This window comes from Geospiza fortis, unplaced genomic scaffold (genome assembly GCF_000277835.1).
Source record: "Geospiza fortis unplaced genomic scaffold, GeoFor_1.0 scaffold138, whole genome shotgun sequence".
Taxonomy (NCBI): domain Eukaryota; kingdom Metazoa; phylum Chordata; class Aves; order Passeriformes; family Thraupidae; genus Geospiza; species Geospiza fortis.
Genome location: NW_005054307.1, coordinates 1,021,429 through 1,038,781, shown reverse-complemented (window position 1 = coordinate 1,038,781; position 17,353 = coordinate 1,021,429). Strand labels below are relative to the sequence as shown.

At 38.5% G+C, this 17,353-nt stretch overlaps 1 protein-coding gene across 1 annotated transcript in view; it reads left to right on the top strand.

Annotated features, from left to right (window-relative positions):
- TSPAN13 (tetraspanin 13) overlaps positions 1-17,035 on the top strand; it is a 17,885-nt gene extending 850 nt beyond the window's left edge. The window contains exons 2-7 of the mRNA XM_005418544.2: positions 12-166; positions 11,023-11,190; positions 12,254-12,334; positions 13,161-13,274; positions 13,602-13,712; positions 14,885-17,035. Coding sequence (XP_005418601.2) covers positions 12-166; positions 11,023-11,190; positions 12,254-12,334; positions 13,161-13,274; positions 13,602-13,712; positions 14,885-14,959 — 704 coding nt within the window. The 3' untranslated portion in view covers positions 14,960-17,035. The remainder of the gene's footprint in view (positions 1-11; positions 167-11,022; positions 11,191-12,253; positions 12,335-13,160; positions 13,275-13,601; positions 13,713-14,884) is intronic.
- The last annotated feature ends 318 nt before the right edge of the window (positions 17,036-17,353 follow it).

Genomic DNA, 17,353 nt, shown 5'->3' with positions numbered 1-17,353 from the left:
GTCTCCTGCAGGGAGCGGCCCCGGGGCCCGGCCCGCCGGTGCCCGGCCCGCCGGTGCCCTTTTTCTCCGTCTGCAAAGGGCGCTGCACCAATCCAGGCGTGAAGCAGGGAAGGGTTTGTTTTGTTGTTCCTCAGCCAAGCATCAGCGCCCAAAGGAGTGCAGTTGGGTCAGTGACGAGGCACCCGCGGTGTTCCTGGGATAAACCTGGGAGTTACAAGTCGGGCTGCCTGCGGTGGTGGGAAGATACGTGAGGAGGGGGAAAAAAGTAGGATGTTAAACTGAAATAAATGATTTTGCTGGGGAGCTGCAGGCAGGTGCCTGGTTCTGTTCTAGAGTGTTGGAGGACCTGTTTTCAACAGAGAAGAAAAAAATCTCCAATTGTGGTGTAGCTACAGGAATTTTTTTCTCGATATCTATTTTTAAAGGGCTCAGAAATAACAAGAAACGGGAGTAAGTGTAATGGCTTCCTCTCACAGCACGTCTGGAGAGGTAGAATGTCCTCTAATGTTTCAAGTTTAAGAACTGTGCTTGGCAGTGACTTTCAGCAGACTGAAATTGGGGTCAGCCAGTGCTTTTGGACAGTGGTACCTGTGCTTTTCCGAAAGCAATGCCCGATCTGGGCTGAGAACAAGACTGGAGAACAAGCAGGTCAACACTGTTCATCAGAACAAACAGTACCTGGCAGTAACTGGACCTGATGGAGCGCAAAGGAATGTGCTGAATCGAGAGGTGGTTGATGTTCTTGGGTGTGCAAGGTGACCCAACCCTCCCTTTCCTCAGGAAAGAGCAGAAGAGAAACATTTATGTAGGAGAGGCTGCATTATTACTTGGTCTTCATCCTTGGAGGAACTTGAGGAGTGAAATACATCCCTGAAAAAGTCTGGAGCATGCTTAGGCAGCCCAGCCTACCCACTGTGAAAGTTAGCTTGGATCCCTGTGATGCCTCATGTTGTTGGGCTGCACCCAGCCAGAACAGAGGGGAGCAGATAGATATTAGGTATGTGTAGTTGAAGGTAAGTTTAATGGATGTAGAGTGTCATGATGGAGCTAAGTTAGAATCATAAAATAGTTGAGGTTTGAAAGGGTCCCCAGAAGATCATTGTGGTCAACTTTTCATGAGATTTTCCTGTGCCAGAAGATGGGTTATAGGTGCATTATCCCATCCCAATTTTGCTTTTCAGTTAATACAGCACTTCTTTTGTTATTATTGCTATTATTCCTCAAGTGACAGAAGAGTGAGAGAAATCTGGATCATTCTCAGATGGATGCACAAGTAATACTGTAATGTCATGTGGACAGCAGGTGTTTTTTTTTTTCTAATGACTGCATCATTAATTCTACAGTCATATAGCCATATATTAACCAGGTGTAATGAGTGTGGTAGGTCTTTTGGGCTTATCTGGCCTTAGCAAGGGTGGGTTGAACTTTCGGACTTCTGTAGTTCTATCTGTGGTAGCTGTACAGTGTATTTACCACTTTAATCTCTGCTGTGATGTCTGCTTGAGTAGACTTTACTTTGTGGGTGTCCCTCTGTCTTTTGTCACTTGACCTATACAAAACATCTGTTTCTGCTGAAGGGAAGGAATGATGTCTTTAAATCATAGTTACAAGAATGTCCAATTGTTATTGCTAGTATTGTTTATTAATAAAACAAGTTACAAGACTTAATGCTTTTAAATTCCTAGTTGGGGAAATAACACTTAAAGTGCTTACTTGGCCTGGTAGAGTTGTAAAGTGTGTGGGCTTCTCTGTTCCTTGGTTAGACAGAAACCTGAAATAAAGGGTTGAAGCAGCACAGTGAATGATGGACTTATTTTTTCCCAGCTGGAGAAAAAAATACAGAAGACAATCAGAGCAATAACATAATGATTGTCTCTTGGAAATAGTGTTGATTCGCTAAAAAATTGTGAGAAGGGAGTAGTGGTGGTAAGAAGGGATAGGTGACACTTCTTGGATGTTTTTGTATCCAGCACTGATTTGTCTGTATGACATGAATTCACCTTGAAAACTGTAAATTGGAGGTTTCAATTTACATTCTGCCTTTCGTTAAAACACTCTAGATAAAATATTGGAGTGTAATGTATTTTTAATTTTTTTTAGTACTGCCTTTTTTGATTTTTTGTAGTAGTACACCAAGAAAAATATATGTCCTGGCAGTAATAAATCAGTTACTGGTTTAAGGCAAGAAACCTGAATTCCACCAACCAAACTGCTCACTTAATCGTCTTTTCAGAAGTTCCTTTGCCGATGACTTTTGGTTCTTCTCCTGAGTAAGTTAGGGTCCTTAGGCCCTGATTCTGTTTTTCAATCTATTTTATATGAGTAATTCTGGCATCTATGCTGAGTCTTGCTGACTTCAGTATGGTTCCTTATGGGTAGAGGAAGAGTAGAAAAAAACAATTGAGACTATTTATTGACTCTGAGTACATGATGTATATTGTCAGAATAAAGCCCTACATGGAAGAACTGAATACAAGAACCTTTAAAATACTAATTTTGGCTATCTGGCCTATTTAGTTTTTATTTAGTCAGTCATATTTTCATTTCCCATCAAATGGCAGATCTGTACAAACTGTTTAAAGTGCCTGTTCACAGAATTAATCCAAATTCAGGGGTGTCTTTGTAACTTAAAACTTAAGCTTCCAAGGAAGTCTTCAATGTTTGTGTTGAAGTACCAACAGTCGATATCTTTGTTCGTATCTGATTTTCGGAGAGGAAGGGGAAGTTCCTAACTAGTGGTGAAGGGTTGAAGTGGTAGGTGAGCCACAAGATTAAATATTCAAATAAAAAAAAAACACTACTTAGAGTTCATTTGAGTGGTGTGTGCTGGTTTTGTCACCCAAGCAGCTACTTAATTATTGCTGCAGCAGAAAACATGAAATGTTTGTTGTCAGTATGTAAACATCTCACATTTTGATGAGCAGGCTTTATGTTTTCTTACACTTAGAACAGCCATTTCATTCAATTAAACCATACAGTATCTTTTCCATTAGAAGTGTGTATTTTTTTAGTAGCACAAAGCTTATTCCATAAAAGCATCCACATTTGCTTGTAACACTAGAAAGTACCATATCAAAATAATTCGCTTTTTATATTATATCATTCTCTGAACCTCTTTTTTGATTGCCTATTAAGTAGTTTTGGCATCCATTTTCAAAGCATTGTGTTTGAAAGAGTTTTTGGGCTTGTTTGTTTTGTTTTTCCTATCACTGTCTCTTGTTCTCTGAGTGCTTTAATTATTGAAGTTGCATTTGGGCTTTCTGCCCTCTTTATCAAACTTGATTTCCCTGTATTATGGAAATATGCAAAGATAAGTATAGAAATTCTCAGATTTGGACAGTATGTGCTTGGTATCATAGAATGATTTGAGTTGGAAGGGACCTTCAAAATCTTGATAATCCAACCCATCTGCCATGGACAGGGACACCTACCGCTAGACCATGTTGTTCAAAGCCTCATCCAACATGGCCTTGAAGATTTTGAGAGGGTTTTTAATTACTAAGGTATTTTATAATAATGTTTGTCTTACTTTCAGAGTTCCTGATGCAGAGGAATCAGGATCATCTTCCATGCAAATCTGTCTGCTTCATCTTTTTGCTGCATAGGGTAAACTTAGTGCCCAAGGCAGGGTGAACATCTGGATTTTCCTCAGGAAAGGGAACATGTCTTTGTGTTCTCTGATGTTTCCTGACTGGCATAGTGGCTACACAGAGCCAGGTACAAGCAGACAGGAGTTAGAGAAGCACAGTTCTTGCCTCAGGTGGCAGTTTCTTTCACATTGATTAGTGAACCTGCAGTCTCTGAATGCAGCTCCATTTTGGTTTGTCCTAAGTTTGTTTTCAGCTGTAAGATAAACAGGATAAAATACCCGCTGCTTGCCCTGTCTGACAGGCTCTGGTCATTGTTTAGGTGTGCAGCATCCACAGTTTGCCCCAGCACCAGCCTGTTCTGTGCTGGTCTCCCTCATTGCCATGCCTGGATGCTCAGCAAATGGGACAGGTTGCCTTGGAGCCATTTCTGTTGTTCTCAGGAGCAGTTTGAAGATGGCAGTGTAAGCTGGGCTGTCTAGTCTTGACGTGTAAATAAACGTGGTATAATAGGTCCCAGGTGTTGGTCAAGGAAGCTAATGTTGGTCATGTCAGTCTTGTGGCCTTTTTGTTTTCATTGGCATTTTGGGAAGGCTTCTATGCTCACGCTTGAGAGCACACAAGAACCCAGCAAAAATACAGATAGAAATTGAAAGATGTTTTTCCAGGGCTTGGAAAGGCCTTTGGCTATGCTGTGTGTCAGTTTATAGCCGAAGTGACAGCAGTCTGTGGTGGTGGGTCAGAATCAAGACATGTGCTGGGTCCACAGACCAGCCAGGAGAGGGTTTTGGTTTTTCATTGTCCTGTGCAGAGTGTGCAGTGGCATGTGGAGCTTAGAAGGCAGCCTGTCCTTAGGGAAAGAGGAGAATGAGAGAGGACAGAGGAGGAGGGTATGTGGAATATGATGTGTTTTGACACTGCTGGTCTTTTCAGCCATCCTGGTGGTATAGGTAGGCACTTTAAAATCATCACAATTACTGAGAGCCCCTTTGAATGCCCTGTAGAAGCCTTGTAGCTTATATCATTAGTTGTGGGGTTTTGTACTCCTGGTTTTGTGTTGAAGGAGATATGATGTGTGGAAGAAGGATCTGTGGGCTCACCAGGCTCTATGAAAACATTTTGTAACCCCTTAAAAAACAATGAACAAACACACAAGTAAAAGTAAACATTTTAGAACATTACTGTTCTGCTGCACAGCAGAAAGCTTCCATTTCCAAAGACCAGAGGGTATTAAGCAGGGGTTAAATCTAACTGACATTTTAGTGTGTAAATAGTTTGTTACATGACCAGTAAAGTGAATAACTCTTTACAAGGCCTAAAAGTGATAGGAGCCAGGAATGCTGCCTTTCACATAAATTGCTTGTTGCACACTATGTGTCTCAAGGCTGTTCAGTAATCAGACTGTTGATCACTCTTCATTTAAGTAAGTCTCATAAAGGTGGAAGATTTTGCTTTCTGTTAGAAGTTCTTTGGTGGTATCCAGAGCTTTCCTTTGTTCCCAGTAGAGCTGAAGTAGTACTGTAAGGAAATAAAGTTGCTTACAGGTTGAGTAGCTTACAGCTGTGATAGAAACCACTTTAGCTTCATTTTAACTTGCTAAAGGTTATGGTTACACCACTATGCACTGCCTGTTGTTTTAACGTAGTATTTTTAAGTTAAGTGCCAGGAATCAGAATTGTCTTCTAGATTCTCTGTGGCTGTGCAGAAATGGTTGCCCAAGTGGAAGGGGAGAGTAGTAGAAACCTCTAGTTTAAGTATATATGTCATTTGGCATTTAAATTTTAAAGCACCCTTTAAAGTAATAGAATATGAATTTGTATGTGGGGAGAGAGGTTAGGAAGGATGTATTTCATCATTTGTGTAATCTCTCTGGTTTTAGTTCCTGTTCCATACTCCCTTTGACAGCTACTCTGTAAATATTTCCCTTGCTGATACGAGAATAAATGATATATAATCTCTTTACCTAGGAATGGTGAGTCAGTAGTTCGTAAAATTTAAATTCTGAAATGTGGTTTTTACCAACTCCAGTTAGCACTGAGGCGGTAAGGAAGCAGGGGGAATACCAGCTTCTGCATATGACTTCCTTCCTAGCCAGCAGTCCAAACTAGTTGAAATACCAAAAAGTTGCCAGTTAGTCAAGACAGCAGATTTGCTGGTGCTTTGTTGTTGTAGGAAGGAGGAAGTGGTTTCAGCATTTGAATTGTTTCTCATGGCATTGTATAGAGAAATAGTCTGTCAGTATCTTTGTTTCTTTTTTGTAATGCGGACTATAAAATTGCACATAAGTACAGCAGGAGCACTGGTGGAAAGAAATATGTTTTTTCCAGTACAGGAAGGAGGGAAATGAGCAGCTGTGTGCACAGGAGAACTTGGATTTAAAGAAGAGAGCAAATTTGGAGATTTGTTAGGGAAACTGTTATATTTGGAACAGCTCTAAAGTTCAAATATGTGTATGTATGTGTATTAAAAAAAGGGAAGTTGCCTAAGCTGGAGTCTGATCTCTTCCACTGATCTTGAATTTCAGTCTTCCCTAAAATTTTCCATATACAGATACTGACATTGGAATAATGTTTTGTCTACTGACAATATGCTTGAATTTTTTTTCCATTTGTTTTACTCCAAAGTAGAAATACTCTAATCTCATAGGGAAAACCACTGATCTTCACCTAGAATTTGTGCTACCTAAAGGTTTGTTCTGGTAAAGCATTTACTTAATTTCAAAATTACTAGTTTATATATTGAATTATGCTAAACCTATATTTGTGTGTATGCCTTTAAGTAAGGTAGCTAGGGTTTGAACTGATGGAGAAGATAGTCCTTGGTCAGTGCTAAAATCCACCTGGGGATTTTGGGGAGAGTGGCGTGGTCAAAGTGCTGGCTGTGGTGTGTGGCAGTGTTGGTTGGAAGGCATTTTTGGGGCTCTTCAGTCCAGGCCCCTGATCAGGATTATGAGTAACAGTAGCTTATTGTCTGTGGCTTAGCCTGTGGAGTCTTGAACACCCCTGAGAAGAAAGATCATCCCCAAACCACCTTGCAGGTGTGTTTTCTAATGTCCAGTCTGAACCTCCCAAGCTGTTACTTAGGATACCCAGAAGAGTTTGCTTCCATGTTTGTATGATGTGTCTTCAGCTTTAGTTAGTATGTGATTACCCCAGGCAGCCTCTTTGTCATACTAAAGAAACCCAGCTCCATCCCCTCTTCTCACACCTCTCATTATCAAGGCTCCATGCCATTTTACTGACTCCTGCCAGGTTCTCAAATTCCTTTTCTGCCTGGGGGACTTGAAATAGAACACAGTATTTGAGCTTCAGTCTCACCAGCATTGTGTTTCCTTGGATTGCACTCTTCTTGGTTTCCCTGTTTGCAGTGAGAGCTGACTCCTGGCTTGTGTTCAACCTGACAAACAATCTGATCTCCAGATCTGATCTCCAGATCTGTCTCATTAAGGCTGTTGTTCAACTGGTCTGATCCCAGACTCCACTGGAGCACCCAGGAGCACAATTTTTCACTTTGCAAGGTTCCTGAGGTTGGCTTATTCCTCAAGTTTATCAAGGTGTATCTGAGCTAAATCTCTTTTTGGAGAGTCAACCACTCCTCATTGTTTAGTATCATCCACATGTTTTTGGAGAATTCATTCTGTGTTATATTCAGGTCGTTGATGAAGATACTGCGTGGTATTGGCTCCAGCCTTTGTGGTGGTGCTTACCTGCTGCCAGCCGGATGCTGGGCCATCAGTTGCTGCTCTTCAACTTCAGCAGTCTGGCCTGTGGCTGCTCAGTCTTAACAGGCCATTTCTCCAGCCTTCCTGTGGTAAACTGAATTAGTCCTAATCACTAAAAACTGGTCTGTGATTTCAGATATTTCTGGTAAATACATCAAGCAGATATTTTAAGTGTTGCTAACCAAAGCTAGCTTTGTGTAAGTAAATTCATGTAGGTAAAATGACGTTTCACAGATAATTCAGTCTTCCAAGGATGGCACTGTTTACTTTGGGAGGCTTCTGCTGCCATGAAATGTGGTCTCAGTTAAATAAAATGTGACATTCAGAAGCTCCATAGAGGGTCCTCCTTCCTTCATTGAACAAATACTTGGCCTTTTTGCATGTAGGTAAAGCTTGTATGTTTAGAATGTGCATGTTACTCATTTGAAGTGGTTAGGGTCACTAATTTTGTTTCAAGTACACTGTACTATAAAGCCATAGCAGCTTCAATTTTAGATATATTGCATTCAAATCCTTTCATCTCAAAACACTGGAATAAGTGCTGTTGAGTCATTATTTCTAGTGGCTAAACAGTACATAACACTGTGAGCCTTGCATTGTTTTACAGACTTAAAAAAACTCCTCAAAGCAAAAGAGTGTAGTGTGCTTTTACTTTAGATTTTTGCATTATGGCACTAAAAAACTATATAAAGTTTTTCCTCTCATTCAGATAGTCTATGCCAAACCTGAATATGAAGGAACAACCATAATTTCATCTTTCATGAAACATGTGGAGGAGACAGAAACTTAACACTAAATCAGTTTCTAGGGTGATTAGTAAATATGTAGTCTCCATTTCAGTTTTGAAACAGTCAATTTTCCACAATTTCAAGTGGCAGGAAAGGAGTGGCCAGTAATGATTTTGATCCACATCATGGATCTGCCTGACTGGATGCAGTATTTGCATATAGTTTGTCAGCCAGAACCCAGTAGCATGGATCTGTGATCACACTGAATTTCCAGATGTTTTAAGGAATTGGACAATTCCTAACTTTGTCAAGGAAAATAGAGCCTTGGTATTATGGAGGTAACAGTTGAAAATGAGATCGATAGCTCTAAAACTTGAATTGTTCAATAATGGGTTTAAAATCCAGAGAGGCTTTCCCCCCCACTTTATTGAAAACCAGACCTTTTCTAGATGCAAAATGTGGCTGTTTCTACCAGAAAAGCTTTTTGTGCCAGGATGTAAGGGCAGTTCTGGTGTCATGTAGCTAATTTTATGCATGTATCATCAGATTAATGCAAGATGAGATCAGTAATGGCATCAAGAAGCAACTGGTACCCTGCATTTCACAGACTGTGTTTATCCAGGAGGTCTTAGAGGCACAGATTTTGTCTCTTGTTTTGATTTCAGTATTTTAAGAACAAAATAATTTCATCTAATGCTTTTGGACCTCTTCTAAAATGAGCAAAGAGCTGAGCAAACACATAATTTGGTATCCTGGAGGCAGAATGGTGAAAGATTTGCCCTCAGACACAAAAGTATTGGTGAAAACTATTAGGAACAAAGTTTCATCTGCTTTTCTTTGTGAAATAAATTGACCTTTGTCGTTGCTTGTGAGATTTTTTTTAAAGACCTATGTAGTGGAAGTGTGAGTTCAGTATTTGGAAGCTGATGCAGAGCATGGGAAATCAGAAAGCACTTTTTGATTGGACATTGGGCTGTTTCTTTAGTTACTTGCTTCTGGTACTTACATGGAAAAATAAATCTTTCCAGTGGAATGAGACAGTGAAAAAAAAAGTGAGTGGGCATAGATCAGAAAAGGTAGGTCTTGCAATAAACTGTCTGATTAGCCAGGCTAATTTTTAATGTACTGGTATCAGGAAATTTATAGCCTTGTGCAGCATGGATTCAGAAAATTTGTCTGTGTAAGAGCCAAGGTGTCTTATTTTATTTTTTTCTTCAGTTCTCTCTGTAGTTTTGATTCATGACACCTTGGCCTGTTTTTTGTTTTAAATAAATGTGGTAATTTAGGCTTTTTGTTTAAGAGAAACAAAGACAAATGTGAAATCATCCTAAACTCTGCTAGTACTGAACAATTCCTTTGAATTTTATATTGGTTTTTGTATCTTTATGTGTTAAGAGAGAAATGTAGGTATAACAAATATCCTGCTTTTGTTTGTGTGAGCTCTTGAATTTCTTGTGTGGATAACTGGCTTTTGGTAAAATGTTTTTTGAAATGTATTCCTGTGTGAACACAAAAAAAATCCACTTGCTGTGTTTAGATCTTGATGTGCATCTCTAGTTGTTTTACTAGCTTTCTTGATGTTATCTTAGATTTCCATGTTTCAAAAGCTGCATTACATAGGTAGTTCTCTAAAATGTACTTAAATGGAAAAAATACACAGGTGTATTTGGCATTAATACCAACAAGAATTCCCATATGTAGGGTAAGTATACTAAAGTGATAAGTTGGAAATTACCTTTTTTTTTTTTTTTTTAAGTCTTCGTGCCTCTGGTAAGCAGTAAAATGTGCTTCATGAGAATGTGCCTTTTTTGAATGGAAATGGTGAGCAAGTGTAAGTGCTTGCTCTATACCTGTTGTTGAGCGAAGGCAAGACGTTGAACTAGACTAAGTGCCTGCTGTTTTATATAATTGCTTTGGATTTTTTTAAAATAGCTATAAAGCCGAGTATTTTTTGGTGAGATCAGAGTTTTGGAAATTTAACACTTGCACGTTGAATTGGTGTCATTTAACAGAGAATGTAATGAGCAATGTTACACATAGGTCTGTTTCAAACTAGAGAGTCTTGGGCATCTTGTGCCTTGGACATCTGGATTGGCTTTGTCTGCTGCTTCCCTCCTGCTGGACTTCATTACAGATTTCTCTGCAGCTTTTCATGTTGGAATTTCTTTTTTCTTGGGGTTGTGTTTTTTTGGTGTGGAAACAGGAAAGGCTGGAGCTTCCTGCCTATATAAACAATAAATCTCTGTGAAGTAACTGGGACAGATTCCTGCCTGCCTTCCCTGAATACCACGTTTAAAAGGAAGGAAACAGCATAAGTGTTTTGTGTATTGAAATAGGATTCACTTAATAGTAGACCCATTTTCTTGAAAAAATATGCTGAGGAGACAGGATACCTTTATTCTTTTACTGTTTAAAGTCCTTGAAATTCAGATCTGAAATGTATTTTTTTGTCACCATTTTAACTGTTGTGTTACATTATCAAGTATGCAGAAACTTCTTTAATGAATTAATACAGCTGATTACAGTAGTTTGGCAAAGTGCCCTTTTTTACACATTCAGAGCTGTGCAGCTCTATATTCTATTTTCTTTAAATATACTGCCGCAGTTTCACAAAACATGACATTTTCTTACTCCACTCTGAATTAAAGCTGATGGCTTTTAGCTTATTTGTCAACTACATTATGATTTCAGTTTAATGTCTCTAGTCAGTCACTGATAGTACAACATGGCTTGACTTACAGGTAGTTTGAGTTGTAACAGTTCCACACTGACAGTGTGGAAGAATATGTATGCCTTAAAACATCTGGAACTGAAATTACTTATACAATTATGGGGAGGATTGGTTTGTTTAGGGTTGTGTTTCTTCTCTTTGCACCGGAAAGAAAAATTGTACCTTTTTAAAAACAACTTTAATGCGAAAAAATTATCTGTGTTTGGGAGCCTGTTTTAATATGCTGTCTAACTTTGTATTTTCTCTTCCCTCCAGCTGGTGAGCCTGCTGCTGATTGGAATTGCAGCATGGGGAATTGGCTTTGGCCTCATCTCTAGTTTCAGAGTTGTTGGAGTGGTAATCGCAGTAGGAGTCTTCCTCTTCTTTATTGCCTTAGTTGGATTGATCGGTGCAGTGAAACATCATCAAGTATTGCTATTCTTTGTATCCTTCTGATGTACTGCATTGATTGCAGTGTGGTTCGAGCTGTGTAAATAACCTGCTGTGTCAGCTGAGACTGCTGGGGGAGGTGCTTCAGAAACAGAACAGAAATTCACAATCTTACTTTGGTCAAGTGCAGTCCAAAGTAGACTTCCTTCCCATTTAACTTTATTTCAGTTTCCTTTTTTCCCCTCCATTGTTTGTGCTCTCAGGATAGAAGTATTCACATCTGTTTTTAAAAATAAGACTATTTTAATTCTTTGAGAGCTTTTTATGGTAGTTCACTGTGTCACAGGTGCCTTTTACTGTGTGCTTAGCCGTGCATGGGGCTAAAGTAGGTGAACTATTAATGTTTAACTTTTGTGGTCTGTGAATAAGAACTGACCTCCACTTTACAAACAGCTAAATTGCGTGAAGTATCTGCCTCTGAACACGGCAGCCACATTTTGAAAGTACTCCCCAACTTTCAAAACATGACCTTTTGTATCAAAGTTTATTCTTTTTGTTTTATACCATCTTCAGATGCAGTTGTCCAGAAGTGTGTGAGGCTGCGTTCCAAGAGCGACTCTTTATCTTTTTTTATTTTTAATCTAAACTAAAGTTTTTTTTTTGGTAATTAATTACAGGACTTTGTAATTGAAAAAAAGCAACCTGAATATGCAATATCCTGAAAATTTTTCTCTACTACTAGTATTTTCTCTACTACTTTATTTAAGTGAAGTATATTGAAATTACGAGTCCCTAAAGCTGGAGAAGATGGCTGGAGATCTTGTTCTCAAGCTCCTTTTATTGACCTCTCTGCTAATGTTTTCTTGCTAGACAAGAAATACCTAACAAGGAAATACCACCAATGTATAGTAGTAGCCAAAAGAGATAATACATGATGATTGGGTTCTGGGAACATCATTTAGGTCACCTTTCCACATCCAGTCAGAATTTGCTTCCACAGTTCTTTTGTTTTAGAGGACTTACTGTTACCTGGTGAAATAAGGAATACCATTAGGTGTATATGTTATAAAAGCAAAATTAATTTGAGAGTGTATCCTTAACTATTGATTGTTTCTAGTACATGATTATTCTTCTGCTAGTCTTTATTGTCCAGTTTTCTGTCTCCTGTGCCTGTTTGGCACTAAATGAGGAACAGCAGGTAAGAAAAGTTTCCTGCCTTCTCAGTTAATCTGTAGCATAACACTATAAATATGTATGTACACAGGCACATGTATTTGTATGTAGTCCTCCATAAAATGGGGAGAGCATATTTTAAGAAAATCAGCATTGTCCTATTTATTAAAGAGTTGACCTTGGTCAATGCTTGGCTCTGGTAACTAGAAAGGAATACATTTGGGTCCTAAAATTACGTTTTTTTTTAAATTTAATTTGTTTTTAAGCTTCATTTCTAGGTTTATGGTCACAGGTGTAGCAGCATGATATCTTGATTATATCTTGTGTTCAGCAATTTCAGATAAACTGATGAAATCTTATCTGAAATATACAGTAATCATGGTTGAATTGTTCATGTGTAACTGGAAAGGTCATAACTACATTAGGCAGTTACATGTGAAAGTAAAAGAGTCTTCCATGTGTTATGGAGACCAGTTCTTAGTGCATAAGAAGTGGGTAAGGGCATAGTGACTAAACAATAGGTTTCTGCATGTGAGGGTGCTTTTTGTGTATAGCCTGGGCAGTCCCAGCTAGATTAGTCACATGTCCCCAAGTGATCTTGTTTGGTTTAGCAAAAACAAAGGAAGGAAAGGAAATATACCCATGAATGTGCTGCTGTTAGGTGGTGTTCTTTCTTTAGCTACATAGCCTCTTTGGACACTCCAGTTGTTTTTAATATATTTATATTCTCTTGTTAAGCATCAAGATCTGAAGGCTTTAGCTAGGACATTATCAACTAGATTTTGTATGTTGGCTTGCAATGTAAAACAGTTTAAAAATTAATGTAATATGTATTTGCTTATGGCTTCTAGAGTGAACTTCTAGAGGTGGGATGGAGTAACACCAACAGTGCAAGAACAGATATTGAGAGAAATCTGAATTGTTGTGGATTCAGAGTTTTTTATCCGAATGAAACCTGCGCCGCTGTAAGTTTTCAAGTGGGAAAAAACCAATTTATTCACACCGGGTTTGTTCAAAAATGTTTCCATAGTTACAGCAAGCAGCATTTTAACAGGTGTGTAATGTAGTGGTTACAGTTACACTAAGCTCTTAACTTACTGGAAAGACAGTTACAGGGCACCCTGCAAAGTTTGTGCTCCACTGTCATTTATTTATACACTTGAGCTCTTGGAGTCTTTTAAAACTGCTTTAGTTTTGTCCATGGGTAGCAGTCTCTTCTAGAGCAAACTAGATGCTTTCAAACTGCAAAGTGTCATCAGCAAATGGAAAGCAATTCTCTGTATCTGTTGCAGGATTGTCTTAGAAATCTCCACTGTAGACCATGTGCACCAATAATGGAAGAATATGCTGGAATGGTGCTGAGATTTGTTGGCGGGATAGGACTCTTCTTCAGCTTCACAGAGGTGAGTGGGTGGTTGGAAAATTGAGTGCTTTTTCCCCACTTTTAAAGCTTTGCTTTGTGAAACACATTTTTAGGGGGTTTATTACAGGAAACCTCAGTGCAGTCTCAGGAATCAGATAATCAATTAGGCCAAATTTTTCGAAGCTATGACCTTGATGACAGACCTGTCTGTCAGAAGGAAGGCTTTTCTTGCAGCTTGGTTATTTAGACAACAAACCTCAGCATTAAAATTTGGTGCTGTAAAGTTTAAGCTTTTGAGAAACCTAGCTGTTCAAGTCTACCATTCTCCAGCAGTATTAAAAGAGTGCTGTTGCTTTACCTTGTTCCCTTTTCTTCCCACCTATTCCCCACTCTAGCACACATAAGGTCTTTGAGGATTTTTTTTTTGGTGCCACCTGTAGTGCAAAGATAGAGTTGCACAAGAGTGAACTGTATTTTAAACAGTAGGTTAAAATTAAGAAGGTCTTTTGGCTCTTTGCTTTAGTACCATGATGATGCATAACTTGCTTTATTAAATGGAGCATAAAAATCCTGAGAGTAGGCCTTTTCTAATCCCAGAGAAGAGCATGTGAAAATGCTCTTCCTGTTGCTTAGTGCACTTTTGAGAAGGTTTGTAAATAAGACAGCAAGATGAGACATACAGCAGCTTAAACGGAATCACACAGATCTCAGCCATCTCAGCTAATAATGTGAATGTGCTGGGAGGAATGACAAGATTTGAAAATGCACAAGAATAGCTGTATAGTTAAGTGGTAATGGTAAAATGAAACAGTTTGGAGGATTTTTTTGTCATTATATTAAAAGCAGCTTTATGAGTATTTATCATTTGGGAAGGGGAGAAGAATAATTTAAATTTTGTTATAAAAACAATGGGAAATTTTTTTATTGCATTGTGAATATGAGTTTGGCTTTTGTTGTTCATAGTTTTGTGGTTTTTGTTTTGTTTTTCTCTCTGTTGCTAGGGTATGATTTTTCTTAAAGAGGGTGCATTCTTTTTTCTAATTAAGAAAGATGGAGTGTGGTTGTACAATTTTAGCAACAATAAAATATCCTAAACTTGTATCTGACACTGAAAATTCTTTGTCATGATTTTGTGTTTAAAACAAATTTTGTAAAACTAGAAGATGAGATGGAAACTCTCTGCTTAATAATATCTTTGGTTTTTATTTTCAGATTCTGGGAGTTTGGCTGACTTACAGATACAGGAACCAAAAGGATCCCCGTGCAAACCCTAGTGCATTTATTTGATGAGTTTATAAAGGACTAAATCTTCTCTCTGCACCATCTACTTAAAAATACTGATTCTTCATAGTTTGGTATTTCTCCATAATAGGTATTCTACATGTACTCAAAATAAAACACAAGTCCTGTAAGAAATGTGTAGCTTTCATATTTAATTTTTACTATTTTTCTTCTAAGAATCTCTATCTTAAAGTAGATGGGTGCATTCAGTAGCTGGGCAGAGTTGAACTGCTGGTTAAGACTTTGTTAATTGTTATGGTAAACTCTGTACAATGAGTTTTGTAGCACTACTGGGTTATCTGCTGTAAAAAAACCCTAGAGGTATTTTCTGCTGTATTCATTGATTACAGAAATTCACGTGAATTCTCATTAAAATAATAAAAATTTACAGTGGATGGTTGGATATGATTTACTTAGGTTTTAGGATGTCCTCTAGTAAACTTTTTTGTCTCCCACTTTCCTGTTAAAGTAAAAATAGAAGCTAGAGATGTTATTTTCTATAGTGCACAAAAGTGTATGTTAATGACTACTATAGTCTTCACCCCTCCCCTTTCCTGATTGTTTTGGTTTTCTGGTAGCTTTAAAATTTTGTTGAGAATAAAAACAATGTTAATGAATATATGAGAACAATGACTGAAGAAAACCAGGAGAATGTAATCTGCAGCTGATTAACTTGAAACTTTTTTCCCTTGACAATGAATGAGGTTTGGTATTTGCACAATCAATGTCTGTCATCTCTGATATAAGAAACTTGATGTCTGGAAAGTTGTTGTACAGCTCTTTTTTTTTAGATGGTGTAAAGTCATTGTTGTAATAACTCAGCAGTGTATATTTCTGTGTCATCCAGATAACAGTCTTGATTTCATGAGAGATTGAATAACATGTAAAAAAAAAACAAGAAAGAAAAATGACAACAAAAAAAAAATGTTTTCCAGTAGTTTGTTTTCTGAAAACAAAGAATTCAAGTTAGAATGGTATGTTATCCATGTAGAAAGTGTTGTCTGAACTGAAGGAAGTGTGGTCCCTCTTGCTGCCTGTGAAAGAAGTGGTGCATCAGCTCAAACAGCAGACATCTAAACACCCAAGGTGCACAATGTCTCATTTGTTTCTAACTATACTGAATTGCAGATCTACACTGCACCTTTTCTTCATTCATTCTTCACTCAGTTGCTGCTGCTATCAGGGTAGGCAGTTGCTGTAGCCTGAAAGACAAGTCTACAGGAAGAAAAGGGGAAGAGTATTAAGGCCCTCTGCCAAGGAATACAGCACCTGAGCCAGGTGGACAGGAAATCTGGAGGCAGACAGAAGTAGATTCTCATACAGTCAGTTGCCCTTTACTAGAGAGATACCTCCTTACTCCTGCAGAGGAGGCAAAAAGAAGTTGAAACACATGCCCATCAAAGCGCTTTCAGACTTTCATGAGCTGAGTGCTTCTGAAGAAGGAATTACCTTGAGGTTTTGAAGGGGAAGAGCAGAAACTGAAAGCAGAGGGCTGTTAAGAGCTTGCTACAGAACTGCTTCTCTTCAGCTGTAGCTGAATTTTCAACATCTGTGATCAGCACCTTCTCCTGGAGCTGCTCTGGGAGCTGCTGCTGTGCCTACCCAGCAGCTGTGTCTGGCTCAAACACAGACCTGGAGATCCAGGGTAAGAGCCCACTTGTGTGCTGAAACACCTTAAGAGCCTTTAGGTCTGCTGAAGTCTAATAAAATGTACACAGCAAAATGTACACAGCGCTTTTCTTCTCCCAGTTGCTGTTCTGTTACCCTCAATTTCTCTCCAGCCATTCCCAAAATGTGCCAGGAGGACAGTGATGGCTGCCTTTAGGAGCATTTAATTTTCCTGGTCTACAGAGGCTCTGTGTTTTGTGCATTACAATAATAAATCCAAGGAGTTGTCATGTGGAGAGAGTTAATGAAGCTTAAAATAATACCACATTGCTGCTTCAATTTTGACTTTTTTTTCCTGATTGTTTTTGTAGTGCTTAGTTTTGGGTGGATCTGGTTTCATGAATATGGTAGATTATACTGGAGTGTAAATGTGCACCAATGCAAAAATACTGAAAATATTACCACTTCCAAAACTCTCATGTCTCAATGTGAATTTGTTTTAGTAGTCAGAAGATAGATCAGTGGATTGTATGGAATGATTCAAGTTTTTCTATTGTATTAAAAATACATTGTCTCTTTGGGATTGTGGGTAAACAAACCCATCCACAAACCTCGAAATTCCAAATCAGAGGTGTGATTTTGCTTTCCAAACCTGATTCTGAAAGGGGATAGTAAAACACAATGAGTCTGACTTTGTTTTTGGAAGGTGAAGAGTGTTACCTCTCAGAGGAAGTCTGACTCATTTGGGTATCCAAGAAATGCCATACTATTTTGACATGCCAAACTAGAGCA